The sequence below is a fragment of the Arachis stenosperma genome, chromosome 9 (assembly GCF_014773155.1).
Source record: "Arachis stenosperma cultivar V10309 chromosome 9, arast.V10309.gnm1.PFL2, whole genome shotgun sequence".
NCBI classification, from domain to species: domain Eukaryota; kingdom Viridiplantae; phylum Streptophyta; class Magnoliopsida; order Fabales; family Fabaceae; genus Arachis; species Arachis stenosperma.
In genome coordinates this window covers 164,376,053-164,399,085 of record NC_080385.1, presented here as the reverse complement: position 1 = coordinate 164,399,085, position 23,033 = coordinate 164,376,053, and the positions used below count along the sequence as shown (strand labels likewise).

At 31.2% G+C, this 23,033-nt stretch overlaps 3 protein-coding genes across 6 annotated transcripts; 1 reads left to right on the top strand and 2 right to left on the bottom strand.

Annotated features, from left to right (window-relative positions):
- Window positions 1-2,314: 2,314 nt before the first annotated feature.
- Window positions 2,315-2,806, top strand: LOC130951692 (small polypeptide DEVIL 4-like). The gene has a single exon (XM_057880397.1). It carries the CDS (start codon window positions 2,393-2,395, stop codon window positions 2,543-2,545), a length of 153 nt encoding a protein of 50 aa, XP_057736380.1. The 5' UTR covers window positions 2,315-2,392; the 3' UTR covers window positions 2,546-2,806.
- Window positions 2,807-10,369: 7,563 nt separating this feature from the next.
- On the bottom strand, window positions 10,370-15,256 carry LOC130951842 (SUPPRESSOR OF GAMMA RESPONSE 1-like). 4 transcript variants are annotated; one of them, XR_009074119.1, is made up of 8 exons: window positions 15,066-15,256; window positions 14,267-14,402; window positions 12,944-13,130; window positions 12,397-12,863; window positions 11,652-12,050; window positions 11,396-11,566; window positions 11,004-11,097; window positions 10,370-10,919 (listed from the first exon to the last, which is right to left on the bottom strand). XR_009074119.1 is itself a non-coding variant. In XM_057880583.1 (6 exons), the coding sequence occupies exons 1-6, from the start codon at window positions 15,071-15,073 to the stop codon at window positions 11,510-11,512; spliced, it is 1,254 nt and encodes a 417-aa protein (XP_057736566.1). In that variant the 5' UTR covers window positions 15,074-15,256; the 3' UTR covers window positions 11,245-11,509. The 4 variants fall into 4 exon arrangements, 1 of the variants encoding a protein (XP_057736566.1); XR_009074120.1 differs by having other exon boundaries at window positions 10,370-11,190; XR_009074118.1 differs by having other exon boundaries at window positions 10,370-11,097.
- Window positions 15,257-16,144: 888 nt separating this feature from the next.
- LOC130950982 (uncharacterized) lies at window positions 16,145-22,065 on the bottom strand. Its single transcript, XM_057879586.1, has 14 exons — window positions 21,638-22,065; window positions 20,350-20,440; window positions 20,149-20,233; window positions 19,960-20,029; window positions 19,639-19,708; window positions 19,142-19,211; window positions 18,835-18,880; window positions 18,490-18,742; window positions 18,149-18,354; window positions 17,937-18,011; window positions 17,531-17,591; window positions 17,279-17,359; window positions 16,967-17,046; window positions 16,145-16,629 (listed from the first exon to the last, which is right to left on the bottom strand). Exons 1-14 carry the CDS (start codon window positions 21,772-21,774, stop codon window positions 16,551-16,553), a joined length of 1,404 nt encoding a protein of 467 aa, XP_057735569.1. The 5' UTR covers window positions 21,775-22,065; the 3' UTR covers window positions 16,145-16,550.
- Between the last annotated feature and the right edge of the window lie 968 nt (window positions 22,066-23,033).

The following is a 23,033-nucleotide window of genomic DNA, read 5'->3' as shown; positions in this document are numbered from 1 at the left end:
TTAATTATTGCTTGCATGGTTATGCAAATAAAAGGCACTTTATTTGCTTAAATTTTAATTACCCTTTTTGGGAAAGTTATTGGATTTTGCAGTTAAAGAGAAAGAAAACACAACATGAAGGGGTCAGAAAATTCTTGGCCTATTGTTGATGTGTAAGAATCTTGTGTGGTTCAAAGCCATGGCTGGCTCTCATGCAAATAATCTCATTACTGCTTCCATATTCTTGTTGTCTCCTCTAAAGCTGTCAGAACCCTTTAACATATATAATTATATATACATATACATATATTCCCATATTCATTCAGTTTGTTTTTTCATATCTATTTTGCAGCTTTTTTTGCCTACTCTTTCTAAACTAATATCAACACAAGAATATCTCCTATCTAAACTAACAAATAATTATTCCAAACGAAAGCATATGTAGTCAGAATCAATATCAAAGACGAAGTTGATTTGATGCAGATTTTATAGATCACCTAATTTAGTATTTTTCTTGTTATTCATCTCTCATTGTCTAGTCATTCAGGTAAATTACTACACTTTTTTTATTTTAAATTAAGGAATCATGTGTTGTTGAAATCATTAACAATTCTCTTTAGAGTTATAAGAAGTGGATCTTTTTGTTGTTGATAGCAATGACGAAAATGGCAATGAGATAAATTTTTTTGGTTATGTCTTTTTTGTTTTTTTTGTTACTTTAGTTTTTGTTATATCTTTTTGTTTCACTTGTTGTGTTCAGCTTCTTTGCTCAAAAAAAAAATATCTACTCTTTAAAATAATTATATATTAAATTATAAGTACCTTATTATATATTCTCAAATTTTTCAAAATAGAATCTATCATTAAATAGATAAAACTAAAAATTCAAAAGTTTAAAAATTCAACTGATAATTAACTGAGATTATACCAAATATTAAATATATGCGTGTGTATTTTTTAAAAGATATTTTTTGTACTCTATTATTTTAAATCCATTAAACATTAAAAAAAGAGCAATGCTAGGGGGCCAGCAATATTTGTGATTGATAGCCATCAACTAGCCATCAATGATGATTTAATGGTGTGAGATTGGTGTGAGATTTCATCCAATGGCTCACATTTCTCTGCTGGTTACATGCTGGCCAAAATGCAATAAAATTGCTGGCCCCCTAGACTTTTCCAAAATCAAAACAGTTATATTAATTTATTGAATTTTTAACTGATTTTTTGGTTTTTTTATCAATTTGGTAACAAGTCTCTGAATTAGACCTATCTAATGATCGGTTTTTAGTAAACCCAATCGAATCGACTAGTTCGATGATTCTCAAAAGCATGCATTTTCCTTAGCTTTCTCAACAAGCCAAAGTCTTTTTTTTTTTCTTTGTGATGGGATTAGGCACTGAAGATTTTAATTTTGATGAGGTTAGGCTCACCAAATTCAGTATCTTGTTTTATTGAGTGATCAATAATTTCTTCACTTTGTACTGTTGGGATATGAACAATTTTAACCATGGCATATGCAAAATTTGACACTAATAACTGGGGCCCTAAGACTGAGTATCTTTATTCTATATAGAGTCAAAGTAGTGATAATTAATTAAGTTAGATGCCATTGTGATTATGATTGTGATCTAATCTTAAACACCCCCTCTCTCTTTTTTTCTCTTAATGGTGGTTGTTAACCTGTTACATATGAATTGAATTTTTATGCATGATTCAACTTAAGCAACCCTCTATCCATCAGTCGTCATTTCCCTGATTATGTGGATCCAACTTAAGATAAGGCAGAAACAACAAAACAATAAGCATTATTATAAAGAATTAAAAAAAAAAAAAGAAAAGGCTTTTGTCTTCATAGACAACCAGAAACTCACCTATCATGCACAAATTAAGGGCATGCACCTTATTATTTTAAAGAAGAAAAAGATTGGTATGTTTCCAAGTTCAATAAGTTTGTAAAGAAATAATTTTTTTGGATAAATCACATAAATAATAAATTGTTGTAGCCTGTAATAACGATTTACCAATGGGTAATAAACCATGATAAATTAATTTAGAATGGGAGAGGAATTATGCTGGTAGTTGGTGGCTACAATACATAGGCAATGTATAGAGTGTGAGATAGGAAATGAAAATGAGAGAGTTGGTTGTTTTATATGAATAAGAAATGGTGGAGTGATATTCACAAGTGGTGAGAGTAGTGGGGTCCAATACCCTGTGTTGTCTGGTTGGTTTGGAGGCACTGCACACCCTTTCATGCCCCATCAGTCCCCTATGTGTGTTTGGACCACACCCTTCCCCTTCTTCTATAAGAACCCTCTCTTACTCTCTCACACTTCATCATTCATTCATTCATTCATTATCTTATTCTTATTAGAGACTACATACAACATTGCAATAACAATCACATAAGATGAAGATGGGGAGTGCTAGTGCTACCATGGGAGGATCAAAGAGAAGGATCTCATCATCAAGCAGAGGATTTGGTGGAGTCTTGAGAGAGCAAAGGGCTAGGCTTTACATCATAAGAAGATGTGTTGTCATGCTTCTCTGCTGGCATGACTAGTTCTTCTTTTCTTTTTCTTTTCTATCTTCTTTTGATTCATGGTGGAGTGTATATAGCTCATCAATGATGAGGGATCAAATATTATTATGGTGGAGAGAAAAAGGAAAAGAGAGAGGGAAATGGTAACAATTTTTTGTATGCCTAGGCTTTTATGTACATTAGAATAGCCACCAAAATTATTATTAATGGTAACAATTTTCAATTTTCTCACATCATTCTGTTCTTAACTTCTTCCCTTCTTTCTTTCTTTTATATATTTATATATAGAATATAAGCACATAATTAAGTTACTTTGTTTATGGCCTCTACATTCTTCAGAACCTAGTACCAATTGGATAATGCATTTTTTATTTTCCTTTTCCTTTATATATATATATATATATCATTTGTTCTTCTTTGTATGATCTCAGTCTCTGATGAGATTTTTGAAGAATAATAATTCTGGTTGAGGAGTATGAGTCCCCGTAAATTTTTCCTTCAGGATTTTCATGAGAGGAATATTTAACTTAGTTTTTCACTAAGCACAAAGGGAAGAAAGGATCTAATGAAATGGTGGCTTTTCCTTAGATTTTTTTGGAATATTCAACAGAAAAAAGCAGTTAATAACATTAAGATTATATCTGCAATGACTGAAGTGCTTGTTTCTGTAGTTTCACAGAACTACAGAAATTGTAGAAGTGTTTTATATGAAAATTTTTGTAATTATCTAATATTTATTGAGACAAGACTTTGTTATTGTACAAATTTTTTCTTCAAACAAACATTTTATGGATATCTATATTTATCTTGTAATATTTCTACATTTCTATTGGTTATTAATCGTTAATCTAGTAGGGGCAAAACTTTTGGTTCATAAAATAACTAATTATTTATATCATGATACTTTCATTTTTAAGAAATTCTTATAAGCTCTTTGAACTTTGAAGATTCTTAAAAATATAATTAAAAAAAGGATTACATTGTAATATTCATAAATCATAACTAGTGTATTAAAGTCATGAATAGTATACAAAGTGCCACTTTTCTCCTTGTCCTATATGGGAATCTCTTTTTTCCTAAGAGATAGCACAGTCTATTATCTCTTAAACAAGAGGAATAAAGTTTTAAAGTAATAAAGTAGAGATTATGAAAGAAAAAAACTTTGTATATGAAGATTAGTTCATGGCAAGTGGCATCAATAATTGAACATATATTGTAGGCCCATTAATCATTTGAAGTGAAGATTTTGTTGATGACTCTATAGCATAATGTAACTGCTAGGAAGTAACTTATTTTATTTTTTGGTCAACAAGTTATATAACATTTTATATGGTTTATGGAATCTACCTTTTTTTTTATTTCCCACTTTTACCCAAAAGGGCAATATCAATAAAGTTGTTGCAGCTTGAACCCAAAGAGTGTTTCCCATGGTGAAATGTATCAAGTGCTTGCCTTGCCCTTACAAGGGGGAAATAATGTACTAAATGCATTAAGGAGTTGTAAAATTTTAAAGGTTAAATTACTCTCCACTCCCTGAAATTTCGCTAAATTTATAATTAAATTCTTATATTTTAAAAATTTTTAATTAAATTCCTACATATGTATTAATTTAAAATTACATTCTTTTCATTCTAAAAGTAAATTATTTAAGATAACGTTTGAAAGCAGAGACTAAAACTAAAACTGGAGATTGAGATTTAGTATTGCATTTGATAGTAAAAAATTAGAACTAAAATTTCAATTTTAAAATACAAAATTTTAGTTCTTTCTTAAAAATTTTAAAAACAAAAATTGAAACTTTAATAACATTTATTTTTAAAATGATCCTCTTTCAACTTTTCAAATTTTAAATTTAACCCTATCTTCTCTTTTTTAACAGGATACTTAAATATGACTCAACTATGTATATTTTATACCAAACACAATAGAGAAATTCATTTTAGTCTTTATCTCTCAATTTTTATCATTGTCTCTCAATCTTTACACCAAATATATGCTAGTAATGTGAGATAGATGAAAATATTTGTATAATATTTATCTTAAAAATAATTTAATTATAAATTTAAAATTAATGTAAAAATATAATTAAAAATTTTTAAAATATAAGAAACTAATTATAAATAAAAAAAAATTATAAGAACAAACAAAATAGTTTAACTAATTTTAAACTTTTTACTTTAACTCTTATCCATGATTGGTAATTATAATATCAAATAAATATTTATTTCAATTATTAAGGTTTTTTTTTATTAAAGATAGTATTGGTAAAAAAAAGTGCGAACTAAATAAAAATCTAAACGACATGTACAAATATAAATAAACTAAGGTCAATTCTATGATGAAGAGGATTTTGTATGCATAGAATAAAAAGTACTTAATCTTATTTTAAAAATAAACAAAAAATAAAATGATATCTTTCATGTGATAGCTATTTAACCATCTATTAAAGAATATTTTGATCTCTTTATTATTTTTTCTCTCCACCATAACATGTACCATAAACTAATAGGTCAATTTCATATTAACATACATCAAAGTCGTTAAAGGGACATTTGCTACCACCCAAATAATTTAACCAATAAAGAAAAGTATACTAAATAATAGAAGGGGATATGCATGTATGCATGCGTGTTGAGAAAGAGTCATTAGCCTTTAAACTCTCCCATTTTTTTTTAAATTATTATTTTGTTCATCTCTTTAGAAAAATGAAGCTTAAGAAACTGTTGGGGGAACATGAATATGTGCTCAACTGAGTAACTAAGACAAAGACCTATCTGGTTGGTGTACACTAACACTAGGGGAATGGATCTTGTTGTCTTCCATTCCTTGTGAACTTTTGAATGTGGCTTGATCCTCTTGTCTTCAACCTAACAACACCATCTAACACTTAACTAATTTAAATTATTTTATTTCTCTAATGTGATCAATACTTTATGTGCTTGGTTCATTTCATTCATGCATTCAAGTTAGTCAATTTTTAAATCAAGGTATTAAGAAAAGGGAGATTTAGAAATGCAAGACAGCACCACCGTTTGAGGTGAACCAAGGAACAAAAGTGGTCAAATCTCTTTTGTGTTGAATGTGGGCCTCACTGAATTATTGGATTCCAGCCCATATTCACGTGTGCCACGTCTACACCTTAATGGGCCTACTTACCATCCAATATTACTATCCTCTCCTTTTTCGATATTTTAGGATCAACACACATTTTTTGTTTTTTGTTTTTTTTCTTTGTCGGAGAACAATTTATTTTATAAATATTTATAGTTGTTCACGATCAGAACTGTTAATATATATAAAATAATATTTATGCGAAGTACTACTATTTTGTTAATAATAATACAGAGTTAATAGTTAAAATCGTCTTTGAAAGATACTTCGATCTTTATTTTCGTCCCCAAAAAATAAAATTAATCAAATTCGTCCCCGAAAGATAACAAACTTGATCGCGTTAGTCCTTCCGTCATCTCCTGTGTTGAGGTGGCTAACGCTCGCTGACATGACCTGTTAAATGCCAGCGTGACACTTGCTTAGTGTACCCTCTTGTTGCTGATAAGATAAGTTTATTAAATCAATTCAAATCAGTCCCTAAGTCCATGAACCCTAATCTCAAATTCAATGATTGGCTACCTTGTCGTCCCTCTCCACTCACTTCCATTTCCCCTCTTCCTCTCACTTCCATTGTTGCTCTTGGAGCAATTAATTCAAATTATAGTTATATTAAATCCTCTTCTCAAGCCACAGAGAGTTTATATATAAAATCAGAACATTAAGATGGGTGTCAGTAATGTCTTTTTCTATTATGTTTTGACAACAAGGTTAATATATGATTATGATGATGATGGTTGTGTGAATGATGAGTGATCAAGGCATAAAAAACTTGTTCTATACTTGCAACGCCATGCTTTTGGGCAAGCCATATGATCATATCCGGTTGAACCGACACATAAATCGGTTCGCATGGGCTGTACCACCCACACTTTGACCTGCACGACGACGGCCACGACCCTAGATCCCTCGACTTCTTCTCATCCCCCGCTGTTGTCCTTTTTCCTTCTCTTCCATATGATGTTGCACGTGTTTTTCTGCTACTCCAAAACCTAAATCCAAAAAGCGAAGTTAAACAGTTAGTCAGAGTTGAAAACAGAAGTAGAAAGAGTGTCACGTGATGTTGAAGTATACTATTATGAACTTACTTGGCGCTAGGGGTGGAAGTGAGTCAAGCTAGCTCATGAGCTAGCTCGAGCTCAACTCGTTAATAGCTCGATAAGCTAAGTTCGTGAGCTAGTGAGCCAAGCTTGAGTTTGGAATTGAGCTCATAAATTAAATGAGTCGAGCTTGAGCTTGGATAAGTTCAGCTCATTAGCTCGTGAGCTGACTCGATTATATATATATATATATATATATATATATATATATATATATATATATATAATTATTAATACACATATCCTATATGCATTTAGTCTATATTTTTAATATTATATATATACATATGAAATAGTACTATATAATTATATATATTAATGATCTTAATTATTTAAAATTTTATATTTATTTTTTACATATAATTTTGATGTAGGACATAAATAAAAAAAATTTATAATTTATTGATAGATAACAATATATAAAATTGATCTATTTAAATATTTTTTAAAATATATAAGTTATAATTGATTGATATAGAAATATAGATTATGTATTTATGTTTCTATTATTTGAGCCAGCTCGTGAGCTTTCGGTGAGTCGAGCTTGAACTTAAGAAATAGGCTCGATTGTTAATGAGTCGAGCCGTGAGCCAAGCTCAATTTTCGTAAGCCGAACTTGAGTTTGGTCTAGCTCGGCTAAGTTCAGCTCACTTCCAGCCCTACTTAGCGCTGATGATGCTCTGGTGGTTTGCTGTTTCTGCTGGTCATGGCTGAAACAGCAGAAGAGAACAAGAGAAGAGTGAAGGCCGTCAATGCTAATTTGGGATTAGGGTTCATGGATTTAGGGACTAATTTGAATTGATCTAATGAACTTATCTTATCAGTCACAAGAGGGTATATTAAGCGAGTGCCACATTGACAGGCCATATCAGCGAGCATTAGCTACCTCAGCGCAGGAGATGACAGAAGGACTAATGCGATCAAGTTGGTTATCTTTCAGGGACGAATTTAATTAATTTTTTCTTTTGAAAACAAAAATAGATATCGAAGTATCTTTTATAAACAAATTTGACTATTAACTCTAATAACACAAACTACTATTACATACATTTTACCATTATTTTTTGTGTGAACATAATGTGAAAATTTTGGATATGACGTTTGTGTGCAATTAATAGCTTAACAGGGTCTTTTATGACAATTTATCGAAGAAAACAATTTCTTTCTTTCTTTTTGTTAGAACTTAGAATTCTTAATATTAGTTAAATAAAAGAACTTATATTCTAATATTAGTGAAATGAAATTCATATTAAAAAATGGGTGAAATTAAGTCTTTTATATAAAGTTGACCAAAAAACATTAGTGAAGTATTAAATTCATTGCAAATCTGAATTTAATTTAAAAATTTATCGTTAATCGATAAATTATTACACACATAAAATTAAATCGAATAAAAAATATTCCTTCTTTCTCAAAAAACAGTCTTAAATTTTAAACTCAAATTTAACTTTTTATTTATTATATTTTATGTAAATAATTTAAATTTAAAATTCAGAATTTAATCAATATTTAAAATTTAGAATGTTTCATTTTTTACTTTTATTTTTCTTATATTTAACAACACATTTAATTTTAGAGATCGTTTATTATTTCAATGCATATTAACACACCATATTATATATTATATGAAAAATTTTAAGTATTTTTAAAATATCAATATTCTAATAATTTTAGTCATTATTCTTAATTATAAAAAATATATAATATATATTAATTAAAATATTTGAAATATTTGAAAATTTTCCGGTATTAGAAGGTGTAGAAAAAGGAACTTTTTTTTTTAATATTATATTACTAGAAGTGAAATCCTTCGTTATGAACCAAACTGTGTGTTAAACACAACTATGGCTATTTACAAAACGTCAGTGACGTTTTGTGTTTTTTCAATTAAAATAATATTTTTTTTAACAAAACGTCAGTGACGATTTGTTCTTTCATGATCAAAAAATTTTTTTATTACAAAATGTCAATGACGTTTTGTGCTACTACCACAACTGTGTAAAATACCAAAATGATCAAATACTTTTGTATTTCACATTAAAATTATTCATATATAAAAATTTTAGCCTAGAAAAAGAAATCCAAGTTTAGTGTTTTAGAAAATTAATAATATATATATATATATATATATATATATATATATATATAGTGTTTGTCGGGGAGACAAGATTAGGAGTGAAATGGGAAGGTTATGACAACCACGTGCAAGTCCCTTATCCAAAACCCCACCACCATCACCCTTTTGATTCTTTTCCATTCACACCCCCTGTCCCATCATGTCTTTGCTTTCTTCCTCTTCTCTCTTCTTCTTCTTCTTCAATTCTCATACATCCTCTTCCCCTCTCTTTCATCATATATATGCACTTCTATATTCATCATTCATGCATGCTTATCTTATTCTTATCCATCCATCTTCATTATATTCCCACATATATATATTTGATACCTAGCTAGCATAATAATAATAATAATAATAATAATTGACACTATCTAGTATCTTCGTTTCATCTATGTAGTCGACTTTATCCGTTGTGGAATAGTTACAAATACTTGCATTATTAAGAAACTATTTAACAGACATAAGATAAGGTGATTATATTGTAAAACTGTTTAAACCTTATCTTAAAATAACTACTCATATTTTATTGTCTAACCATGTCTACAACATAACACCCACTTAGCCTGTGACGGTGTTTGAATTTTTCCGTTTAACTCTTTTATTAGTAAAATGATAAATATATTTCTGAAAATTTACACATTAAACAGATTAATCTCTTAAAAAAAGTATAAATAAATTTTTTTAAAATAACAGATGTAGACATATTATCTTTAAATTAACCTATTTAATTAAAGTAAAAAGTTTTAATTTAAACTAATCTGTCCATGTTTATTATTATTGGTATTTTTTCCTAGAAACTAATCGGTACGAAATATAAATTCTCAGAATTTATTTATTATTTTACTCTAATTTTATACTAATAAATTTGTTCTTTTTTTTTTGAAAAAATGAAGGCATGAAAAATATGATATATCCTTTTCCTACATAGTGCATGTCATTATAAAATAAATAGATATTTCTTTTTATTATTATTATTATTTGGAGATTTAGTGAGGATTTCACACAATTTACTATTTAGTGTTTTACAGACATATCATTATATTCATATTCGTGTATGCTTTGAGTTTCACCAACTAATTAATCATTATTAAACACTTTCCTGGAACTTTGAATCAATAATATGAGCACAATCACGTGCTTTCTTTGTTTTGCCATAGTCTCATTTAATTGGACACCAGATATTTTTTTTTTTTGGTAAAAGTGGGAAAATTAAAGAGTGAATCAGGAAATAGAACAAAATTCGATCCACACAAGAATGTTTCAGTGTTGTAGCAGGTTTTGGAACATTATTTCTGTGTTCATTGGTGTATGCGTTAACTGTTAACAATAACATATATAAAAATAAATTCAATTAAATGGGTGATATAATTGTTAAACATGACGCCTATAATTTCGCATTGTTGATGGTTCAGATACCCAACAGGATAACATTCCCTGCAACAATTTGTCTCACACATACAATAACAATAATTATAATAATACAGATGAATAATGATGAACATGATTAGTACTGATTAATTAAAACAATGCAATCAGAATAATTATATTCTCTTTGTTAAAATATTGCTACAGATATTTTTCTTACAATTATATAGAATTAATAGCATAAAACCGTCTAACTTTAGTTGATAAGTAGCATAAGATCAATGATTCAATTATTGATGATAAGATCATAGCAAATAGTTTTAATGTCTAGCATGATTACCTGGACTTGTTTTCCAGAAATGAACCAAGCCAAATTGAAACACATGTCAGAACCAAAACAAGTTGAAAGTTGCAGGCTTTATTTCTGTAAGGCCCCCCTTTGCCTTGTGATGGATTGGACTATGTGAGAGAGAGTGTGTATGTGTGTGTAATAATACAATTTGACTTACCTGGATTGTGTCATTGTAGATGACCCACTTTTCCTACATGGATCCATTATGATGCCTCTCTTCATTTAGAATTATGATACATTTTCTGCAAATTGATGTGAAGGCATCCAATACAAACATTTGCCTTTGCTCTTGTTCTTTCTCTCAACATGCATTTAATGTGGCCAAGACACTTGGTCAATTCAACACAAGTCCTGTTCAATTTTTTAGATTAGCGATCAATTTTGAGGTCAAATTGTCAATATTTCAATCTTTCCAGTACTGAATTGATAGTTTACTTCCAAAGAAACAGGAAAATTCGAAACGGTTTGGCTTATGTTCTTGAGGGATGCACCTTCCTAGCCCTATAGGGAGTGATAGTGTGATGCCAACCTGGAAAATGTTAAGTTCATGGGATCCAATCAGGTTCTATCTCATCATGTTTCATGATCTGTTTAGGATGTAACACACTCAGCATTCATGAATCTGTCGCCACCAAATATACATACAATAGATTTTTATGGGAGACAAGACAACACATTTCAAGATAGGGATATAAAATTATAAATGTACATGTTCATCTTCATATGTTACTTTCAAAATGAAATAAAAACATGTAGTGATTTTTGGACAAGTCAGGTCCACATGCAACTTTCTAGGCAACTTTCTAGAGAACTTGTAAGGAACATACCATGGCTTTCACTACACCAAAAGACAGTATTAATTACACCACTGTTGATCAAATGTTACAACAAAAGTAGTTAGAAATGTGTTTGTTTCCCATATTAGCCGAAGAAGGGCCGGATTAATCGACTGCCTTGCCGCCGCTCAAGGAAACAAAGCTATCCTGTGAACCGAATTCCTATAGCAAATGCGAAACAAGTTATCAGTCAATGACATTCGGCATTCTTGACAAAACAAAAGAATGATTGAGAACATGGGAATACCAGCTGACTTAGTCGAAACTCTGAAGGTGGTGTCTCGAGCTCTACATTTGCAGGATCAAGATTAAGGTTTTGGCACTCTTCAAGATCTTTCTTCAGATGCTCTGGTCCTAGATGAGCATAGATGGAAAGACTCAAGTGCTCCTTGTGTTCTTCATTTTCATCATCCTTATTGGAACACTGGCTATGGAGGAGATCATCACACAAGGCCAATGCTTCAACAAGTTGTTGTGAATCTAACAAATTCTGTGACTCACTGTCCCACCATTTTTGTTCTCCATCAGCATTATTTTCTACATTATCCATTCCTTCATTATTTTGAGCATCTGCCATGGCTACATCAGTTTTCACAATCTCTTCACACTCGGCTTGAATGTCTTCTACACAATCTGTCTCAGGACCCTTTGGTAAAATATATTGCAGAAGACAAAATAGGAGAACAGCATTAATAACCATCACTAATATCATAAGACTACTGAATCATTTGTCAACCTCAAATTGCCTTAAAATGTAAGACATTAAAAATTAGAATGTTAGCTAAGTGGTTAAGTGACATTCCGCAGTACTACTAATAAAAAAGAATGATTAGAAGGGCCACAAATTATTTAAGAGCATCGACTCCAGCCAAGTATGCATTGGTTGCAAGAAAAAGCAATGTCTATCTACACAATTAAGACAATATTTTCGTGAAAGAACGGCACTTAGATTAAGTTATATGCTTTTTAAAAAACATGGTTGGAGGTATTACCTGAGGAATCTGATGTGATTTTTCTCCTATGTCGAGATCTGAACATTGTTTTTCACTATGAGGAGGTTCCGAAGTGACTGGATCATCTTTCACAACAGTTGCTTCATTGGTTCCAGGAACATCATGATCATCTTTTTCACCAAACTTAACTTGTTGCTGGTAAAACACTTTAGAGATAACATACTCTCCTTCCTTTTCATCTTCGTCTGTTCCGAGGTGATATTGATGCATAACCCAGTTAGTTTTCTCAGCTTTTACTCCTCTAACTGAAGTCATATATAGAACCATAATCTTTTTACAGCCTCTCTGAACCCCGTCCGAGATGACAGGTTTAGTTTTTCCAGTCTTGTGCCAACGGACATCACCAGAGTCCTGGTCATTTATTTTCCGACGCTTTCGATTGCCAGTATTATAAGCCTTGATTGATCTGTGGAAAAAGTGTGTAGCACTACCATCTTGCTTGACACCTTTTTAAGGGAAAAAAAATAACATGTTATTATGTTAACAAAAATAATCATCGTATTTGAATGAAAGTCATGATATCCACCTGGTAAATGTTTAGGATGTGTATAACAAATTCCATCATCCACTTCAAGAGTAGCAATAAATTCATCAATGAAAGGGTGAGGCTCTGAACCTGCTGCACCAACTTTTGCAAGCAAGTGTGATATTATTTCTTGATCAGATGGATCAAATTTCACACCTTTTGGTAATCCAGGCCACTCTTGTGCCACCTGACAATAGAAAATTGTCAAGTGTTACTATGTTAGAACATTCATAAGAGCAATACAATGAGACTGAGATAAGAAGAAATTTCACATTTATGTATGTGTTTAAACTTTCAACTTGATAATGCAAATTAAATTTATAGGATACATTTCTATGATACCATATATAAGGCAACAAACAAACTGAAAACAAGTAAAGAAAATACCAAAGTGACAAGCATTTGAAACCATCAACACGCATTGTTCAGAATGTGTGATGTAACGAAAAAATACTTGAACACTCACTGTAGCCCTTTCAAAGATTTTCATGTGTCTAGCTTCGTAGAGAAATATTAGAATCCACAATACAACACTTCCTATGAAATTGGTTGCACCTCCCAAGCCACAGAAACATTATTGTTAACAGAAAGTTATAACAAGAGTGCTCTAATTATAATTAATGCATGAAATCTAACGATGCAATGAAAACTAGAAAGCTTTAAAATCACAAACACACGCAAAAGGTATTTTGATTATTCGGTTGATGATTTCCAAGTATAGTACATCAATTAGGAAAAATTTTATGATAGAAACAGCTTCAACAACTAAATATTTATATGCATAAAGGAAGATGGGGATACCAAAAGGGGGCTATTATTTATTTTGTATTCCATATGACGATATCTCAATGCTCATTCTATCTCATAGAAACAACTGTCAAGAAAAGTGGCAGTCCTTAGATACAGTACAGTTTAAATAGTAATGAATTGCTTTCTTTCATGACTATTTTACATTTAGTTCAATTAGGATAAAACACTTCTATCAATTTTGCTTTCCGTTTATGGTAGTTCAACTACGGTACAACTGATTTCTTTCTTTCTATATATTATCACATGCATGCAATATCACTGACAAAGTGTAACTCAGAACCATATGATACCAGCAAGAGTAACAGAATCATGATCAAAGAAATCATGAAAACTAGAGTAAATGAATGGAACACAAGCACAATAATGAAAACACAAATGTGACGAGGGTGATGGCGAACAAGTGATCGTGAACGCAACCTTACACACACGTGCAATATCCACACAGAAGTACAGAACATATGTGTCAATATATAGAACCTCAAATGAAATGGTACATTGTAAAGATATACATACATCACTGTTATCAATAACATGTTGACAATTCGGACAAGTTCTGGTAGGATTGCTTTTCCATAAAACTTTCCCATTTGCTCCAGATGCACTCTTTATTTTGGTTGCAATTCTACTTTTGTCTACCAACCACGATGATCTGCATAAACAAGAACATATACAGAACCTCAAAGGAAGTTACTATTGTAAAATTTACAAAGACTAATTCAAAAAAGGGAGGAAAATTCCTACTTCTCTGATATCAGTACGAAGATGTCCTAGAAGTTAGAAATTCGTAAGACACAATGGTTGCACAAAAGAACAAAAAACTTATCACAAGTTTCAGTTGTTTGGAACTGCATAAGTCCACTGAGTAATAATTTATATTTATTTATTTATTATTATTATTTTGGAGAATGTAATAAAAACCAGAACCTAGTAGACATTTCCATTATATTTAGAGAACAGTACATAAACATTAAGCTAAATAAGCACAACATTCATTTCAATGGTGAATCCAGCAACTGCATGATAAAAAGGGGGAAGGTACATAGAAACTAAAAATCTCAACTTTCATCTGCTTATGCTCTCATTCAACTTAGTTCTCAACCATAGAACAATCAACAAGGAAGAGGCGAACCCCACCACAAAAATTAAACCCAAAAACAGAAAAAGCTATGATTTTTCAGATGTAAAAGTTAACCCTATTTAGCATTCTAAACATAGAAAGAAAAGTAGATGCCCAAGTTCAGCTTCTACTGGGAAAATGAACTAGTTTGAAGTTGAAGCAGGGAAAGGAAAAGAAAAGTAGTAAAGTACATACCCGGCCATAGAGAGAGAAAGAGAAAGTGGCTGGTGATGCAAGTAGAGAGACGGAGATTCAAAATCATATATTTATGTTCCTGTTCTTATGTTTGAGAATTTGTCTCTTTCTCTGAAACTTCCAAGTACTTCTACACGTGTAATTTTCCTTTAATTTTGTAAATATAACATTAAAAGAAAAAGAAAAAGAAATGCTTATGACGCATGTATTCAACACCCTTTATTTGGACTAATAAGTATTATATAAAAAATCCAAAGCCCAAAAATTGGTTTCTTGGTAAAGAAGTTAGAAGCTTATTACTAGTAATAGTGCATGGTAGATAATAATAAAGTAGTGTGAAATTGTGAATGTTGAACAAAAGAAAAGAAAAGAAAAGTGTCCCCCTCGAAGAAGAGTAGTATTACATTGGTGGTGGCACGGTTGTTAATTTGATGCTATTGACTCTGACTAATCATTTGTCCAAGTCTAAAGGTTCTTGTGGTCTTTCTGCTCATTGTTGATGGTTTTCTGGTTGGCATTTCACAAGGCAGAAAAGGCCAAGTCAATTTTCATAGTCGGTAGTCAGAAATTTTTTATGCCTTAAGAACAGTGTGATATGATTGGTAAATTTTAGTGTTTATACTTTCACTCACCAAAGGCCATATAAGGCTAATTTTTTGTAATATTCGTAAAAAATATGTTACACATCAAGTTATTGGCTTTAGTTGAGTTTTATTCTGTTATGAATTTTTTTAACTTTTTAGAAGATACAAAACGTCATTTTTTGTCTCAATTTTTTAAAATTTAAAAAAGTCATTGACATTATATTTTTTTTAATTATTAAAATAGAAAACGGCATTACTGTTTTATTTTTTTATTTTAGAAAAGAAAAATTAAATTTGCGGCGTTTCCACAATTTAGTACAACACACATAATGAATTATTTTAGGAGATAACACCATCTTAACCCAATATTTAAAAAAAAATCTAAAAACTTCATAGTTATTTTGTTTTTCTTAACGTTGATTCATTACAAGTAGAATAACATGTCATATTTCTTTTATTAAAAGTCAAACTTTATTTTATAAGATATTATTTTTAACAAAAGTTTAACTTGCTCAAGTCATCTAGAATTAGATTTTTAAGGTAACAAACTGCAAACAAGCCTCAATAGTTATGTTGGAATGGATATGAATCCTCAACTGCATGTTATTCTGAATTCATATACACACTTCAACAATGACCTTGACCATGCTTCCCATTTTTTGCTGTATGTATTAAAAAAAAACAATGTTCCTATGAATGGAAATCTTCCTTAATACGAATTGCATCAATGCACTATAACTAAAAAAAGTATATACAACTTCCTTCTGTTCAATGCTCATCATGACTATAACTATGAGGAGAGAAACTGGTACTCCCATGTGTGCTTGTTTCATCTAAAAACACAAGCCAGAATGGTCAACAGGATTAGGATATCTCTCTATACATCTTCATTGAACTCGGTCTACACATCATATACAGGCATCCGTTCTTCGATGTTGACTCGGCATACGGGGCATCTCTTACATTTCTCACAGCAAGTACTGTCATTAACACAAAATCAGTATGTCAATACATAGTAAGTATAAGATATTTTTGTTAAGTAACAACAACATGCAATTTAGTAAATAGATTCTTTATAAAAATAGCATCCTTTTACAAATTCAAAGGCAATATAGTTGTCAAGGAAATAAGTGAGAACATTATAAATTGGAACAGAGGGAATAATTGTTAGAGAAGATTGAGATGTCGTAATATTTTGAAGCAAAGACTATATTCCTTTTCGGTCGGGCTATGGTAAGAGAGTAATTAAATCAAAGTCAGTGATAGAAAGCATAAGAGAGGAGCGAGGACGAGTGATGACATTGCCAGGGATCTTACCTGCAAATAATGTGATGCCTGCAGGGAAGCAAGACAACATTAATCTGCTCTTCAAAGCAAACCCTACATAAGATCTTCTCCTGATAGATTTGTCAAATCAATTCAAAGTGAGATCCTGATATGGTTGAGAAATATTCAAGCATGCTGGAAAAAAATAACCTACTAAATGATAAAAACAATGCTCATCCATCAATATATAACTTCCTTTTAATCTTCAAAGGTTGATTCTGAACTAAACTACTTACACAACTAAGACATGGTGATTTACATATTATAATGCAGAAAATAATAGATCAAGTTTGAGAGTGTTACATTTTGAAGTCTTTCATACTCCTCTTGGCTAAACTTTGTAACTTGTGTCTGCTCACCCAGTGCAGCTTGTAGCCTAAAAATCTGAGTTATAAAGAACTGTTATTACCGAGACGTATGAAAGGGATTCAAGCCTGCTTATATAATTGGTTTAACAAAAAATATAGCGGTTTAATTCATTCTTAAATGAGGAAAATATTGGCAAAAAGATAATGCTGTAAGCCTGTAACTACATATCAGATAAAGGGTTTTCACCTCCTCAACGAGATCTGTTCTAGGCATCTTCTTCACCGTATCAGGGGAGAAAGTATTGTACCTAAATAGTAAATTGAATCCCATATCATAAGAAAGAAATATCTTCAAGCATTTTATATACTACCACTCAAAACAGTGAAGGTATGAGAATTAGGCACAAACACTTGAAGTATAAGAGCCAATTGACGGCACAAAAAGAATAATACACACCTTATTGGAAGCACACACCAATAGTCAAAATAATATAGCTCTAGGTTCTTACCATCACTAATGAACATGAGTGAAACAATGTCTTAAGAACTATTTCAAGTTTTCAAACAGAACTGAGCAAGCTTGTAATTGAGGGGAAATTGGCACACAACCTAAAGATATGCTTTATAAACATGAAGCAGGGTAGTTTACTAACCCAGAAGTGCCGGAAAAATAAAGTCGAGCTTCTTCCTCCCTACTCCCTTCATCTATGGACCACCAACCCAGCAACCTGTTAGGAAATAAATCACAAAAAATAACAATTCTCCAAATCAGTTTGAGCAACATTTTTTTGTTGTTGTTCGGTAGAGATTAGAGAATTGGCGAAAGATGAAAATTTTTTGTAGGCAAACAGATCAAAACCAATACCTTGCCCCACGATGGAAGAACCCGAAACAATCAAAGGCTTTTGATGCTACAGATGAGTAACTTCTAGGAATATCTCCAGTGTAGACTAGAAGAACTATCTTCTCTACTGATCTACACAATGCATATAAAACCCCAACACCTTGCAACAATAAAAGTGGGGAAAAAATGACCCTATTCGATATATCCCTTGCACTCGATGGTGTTCCCTAAAATTTAAATGAAATACATTGAGAAAAGGAATTAGAAGAGGGGGCAAACAATAAAAAAAGAAAAACGAAAGTGAAGGAAATCAACAAATGCTGAGAACATAATGACAAGGTTCGTGATAGAATCTACCATACTTCTAAATGCATGATAAGAAGAATTTGGAAAGCAATGAATGGAATTTTCATAATGTGACCACCAATGTTCTGCCGACTGCATAACCCGTATTGCTGGTCATCTTCATCACAGGAAACTACTAAGCCTCTTCTATTCCAGTCCAGATATGTTATGGAACTGGAGGATGAACATGGTTCTGTAATATGGCAATCTCCATGGATTGTTGGATTATGCCATTTTGTACAAACAAGATAGGCAAAGCACTGTGCAACACTGCAAAAGGGTAAAAGGTTCTTATGAAGTAAAAGGCTCAATACTAAGGCCAATTGCAAAATACTAACACTAGTGCAAAATGTTGATTTTACCAGAAGTTAATAAATAAGTCCCACCAGCCTAAAGCAGCTACATCACCTGCAGGTAATTTAAAGATAGTTTTTAAAAAATAAAATAAAATAAAATAAAAAAAAGATAAACTTAAGTACTAAGTAGTATCAGTTGAACAGTGAGTTTTTTAAGGAGTGCAACAAATGCAACACAAAACAGTATCGATCTGAATATTAAGAACAGTCAACATAAAAAAATATATCAACAAGCTGTGGAAACTCCAAGATAACGGAAAACAAGCTAATTACACTATAAACAACAATTTTCAAGAGAAAATAAAAGACTTACCAGAAATCTTTAGAAGGGTGAATACTGTAGCAGCAATAAGGAAGACCATGGCTATTGAAATCCAGAAGTGCTAGAAAAACAGAAGTATACAATTCATTGTTGTCCGTTTTGGAAAATAAAAACAAAAGCAAGATCACATAATCTACTGAATAAAACACCTTTCTTTCATCACAAGTCAAGTCTTATTAGATGAGAACAAAAGGTTTTGAACATTGAGTCTGTTCAATCATCCTTTTCCTTCCCTACACATCCTTATGTGTCGGAGTTCGGAAGGAGAAAAGAAATACAGAGCAAGCATCATGCTTCTGCCAAAATATTTCTAGATCATCCCAATGCAAGGAACACACAATTCATACACATTACAGATGAGCATGATGAGGCCCTATGATAAAATAGGCCATTAATTGCATAATCTAGTAGTATCACAAGGGGACATTAATTTATTCTAGTTCAGAGCTTGCCACTAATAATATATCAACTAATGAATAGAATCTTACAGGAAGTGTTTCCCATACTGCTTCATCAGTCAAATTTTCGTCATCTCCAGGCATCAAAGCCCTACACATCCTATAAAAAAACATTTTTGTCATCCATGCATCCATTTGATAGATGATCATAAATCGAGTTAACATTTATTTGGGGGGATAGCGAAAGCAATTATTTCAAGAGAATGTACAAAAGTGGATAAGAAATCCTAAGATAGATACAACAAAGATTGCTAAGACCTGAATGGATAGATTATGTAGCAACTCACAAAGAAACAAACTAGTTATGAACTATAAATATTGGTAAACTCAAAAAGAAATAAGATAAAATACCTGATGTTATCAACCAAAATAGCTAGTTCAAAAGCTATCAGGGGCAAGAAGACAATCTTCAAATTTACAACTGCATCGTTTAAAAGCATAATTAATTATCTGATAAAATAATACCACAATTACCTTGATGTGAAGAACATAGTGATCAACAATATCCTTGATGGTTGTGCCACTACAAATGTTGCTTACCATAACTGCTCCCAAGATGTATACACAGAAGAATCTCAAATGCAACAAGTAATGGCATTGCTACGACTGAATGAGAAGGAGCCCACTGTCCATACACAATTTTTATTAACATAAGTTACAAATACCTAGTACAGGCTGAGGTTTCCAATTTCCTACAAAACAAGTAATTTCCAATTTTTGAAAGACAAAAGGATATCTTACTTGGCGACCATGAGGCATTGAAGGAGCAGGCAAGGAAAACCTGCCTCGCGCTATCATGGCATGGAAAAGCCATAGAGGGGAAAATACAATCCTGCCAGAAAGAAACATAAAGATACCAACATGAATACACATGGCAATGCATATTTCCAAGTGTGACAAATTTGACAGTGCTGTTAGTTTGAACCAAGCCAACCCCACTTAGTGGGACAAGGCTTTGTTGTTGTTGTTGTTAGTTTGAACCAAATAGTAAAAAAGCTCAAGAGGAGATCATAAGTAAGAACTGAAGAATGCAATGTCACAATCTTCTCATTATGAGTTAAACTTTCTTCCAATAGCAAGCTGGTCAAAATCTAATTAAATTAGCTCACACATCATAAGAACATTCATTTTTCACATAATGATATCACTTAACCGGTGCAACTGAATCCAGATACGGAAGTAAGTGATTAGTTACCAAGGGCATCACGAAATATGACTCCTAATATGAACACATCATAAATGTAGCATAGTTTTAAGGTTGAAAGCCTTACAACTGTGTGACTAAGAAAGGAACACAAGGGAGAGCAAAATCAAATCTAAGCCAAGGAAAGAGTAATTGATACTCCTCCTTATATTAGCTGAACCAACAACACTCTTTCGACCAGAATAAATGTTTTTAGACCATATTCACGGGATCTGGACTACAATCTGAGCACACATTATTATACCATACAATACAATGCATTTCACAATTTTGGTGAATAAACGTATTCAAGTTTCATTCCCCAATTAAAAAATCATGTATTCTACTACTGGTGGATTATCCTTCTCTTTAATTGGGACACAGGACTTAGGAGTCCTCAACAACATATAGGGGGGGGGGGGTGTGAGAAAAGGAGCCTCAATCTATAAATTCAACCAACAAAATTCTGTGCACCCAACAAAAAAATTTCTTTTTTTACATAAGAATCTCAATCAATGCCATATTCTTCCAGAATTACAACAAAAACGAAAATCCTCCATTCAAGCATTGCATAACAAAAGAGGGGAACAAATTAGCACAGAACCGTGAATAGTCTAAACGCAGAACAAAGTCAAACATTGAAAATATGAAGCTAGACATGAAAATTAAAAAAAAAAAATCTTAAAACAACAAAGCTGAAATCTTGTTGCCACCCCATAATTCGTTCCACAATTTTCTCAAATGGGTCATGGAAAAAAAAAAAAAAAAAAAAAAACCAAATTTACCCAGCTTTAGAAAAGAAAAAGAAAAGACCCAAAAAGCGCAAAAATTGAGAATTGAACTGACCACCATGAAGAGTGAAGAACATGGTCAAGCTTGAGAGCAAGCAGAAGAGAGAAGGTGAATAGCAAGGCATGCGCTAAGAGAGCTTTGAGGGACTTCGCCACCCTCCTCCAACTCATTACCCTCCTCCGAACCAGCATTTTTTCCGGCAACAAAAAAGAAAACGGAGAAGAGAAAACAGAAGGCACTTGTTGCTGCTGACACAAGCTGCTTCCTTTTTGTGTATGAGAGAGAGAGAGAGAGAGAGAGAGAGATGAAATTCCTCGGAGGTTGCAAAGAGAGTGACTTTGGAACAACAAACTGAAGCTGAAAGCGTTAAATACAAAGATACAATACAAAAACAACACGAGATTTTTTCCCTCTTTTCTTTTTTTTTTCCCAGTAATTTCTTTTTATGTTCCTTTCTTTTTCTTTCCCTTTTCTCTGAGTGTGTTTGTTGCTTTGCCTTCTGTTTCACGCCAAAATGTAAAGCAAATGTTTTATTGTGTGTGTGGTGCGTCACTGTGGGCGGGGAATACATACATGTATAAATGCCAATGGACCATAATGCCCATCAACTTTTCTTTTTTTTTTTTCAGGAAAGAAATCTTTAGTTAATCCTAGTGACTAAATTTTTTTCACTTTTGAGATTTTGTTTATTTAAGAATTTGTAGTGATAAAATTGTGAAAGAATAGAAAAAGAAAAAAATAAAAAACTTTTTATTGATTATTAATTAATTGAATTGAATTGAATTATAAATTATGAAGGTACTAAATATATATAGAGCATTTTTTATGAAAGATAAGAATAAAGATAAGATAAGATAAGATAATAAAAAATAAAATTAGAATTGAATTTATGTATTTTGTTGAGTTGTATTTGTGGGTTACGAGATTTTTTTATTGTTGTCATGGATTAAGGTAAAAGAATAATTTAATATGTAATTTTTCATATTTAAGTAGGAGTTTAATTTTAATATACTATAAAATAATTTTACACATATATTTAAGAAATTATATAATATTAAATCAACCATAATAAATACTCTTTGTATTAATTACATAAATAATTATTCAAAAAAAATATAAATCATATAATTATATGACTGTATAAAATATTTAAATAATTAGTTTTTGAAACACGTTATTTAGATTATATTTTTATTTAGATATATAAAAATGTTTAATTAGAAATTAACTTTTTTTTAATATTAACTATTTTTTATTTTAAATTATAAATTTAAATTTTCTATAAATAAAAATTAAAAATTAATTAATATTAATTTATTAAAAGTAATTCCTTATACTTATTAAAAAAATTGCGAAAAGTGAAATATACTTAAAGTGTACCAAAAGATAATACTTTTTTCTTGTTTTTTTTAGAATTTTGTTAACTTGTACTATAAAAATATAGGTTAAG

Bases quoted from the DNA above. Each gene is read 5' to 3' on its own strand.
- LOC130950982 (XM_057879586.1), bottom strand. From the start codon at position 21,774: ATGCTGGTTCGGAGGAGGGTAATGAGTTGGAGGAGGGTGGCGAAGTCC. The intron at 18,012-18,148 runs GTATTGGTTTTG...ATTTCCTAACAG, and splicing joins TTCTTCCATCGTGGGGCAAG to GTTGCTGGGTTGGTGGTCCA. The intron at 16,630-16,966 runs GTAAGATCCCTG...TGTTAATGACAG, and splicing joins AGGCATCACATTATTTGCAG to TACTTGCTGTGAGAAATGTA.
- LOC130951692 (XM_057880397.1), top strand. From the start codon at position 2,393: ATGAAGATGGGGAGTGCTAGTGCTACCATGGGAGGATCAAAGAGAAGG.
- LOC130951842 (XM_057880583.1), bottom strand. The intron at 12,864-12,943 runs GTGGATATCATG...TCCCTTAAAAAG, and splicing joins ACATCCTAAACATTTACCAG to GTGTCAAGCAAGATGGTAGT. The intron at 12,051-12,396 runs GTAATACCTCCA...ATTTTACCAAAG, and splicing joins AATCACATCAGATTCCTCAG to GGTCCTGAGACAGATTGTGT.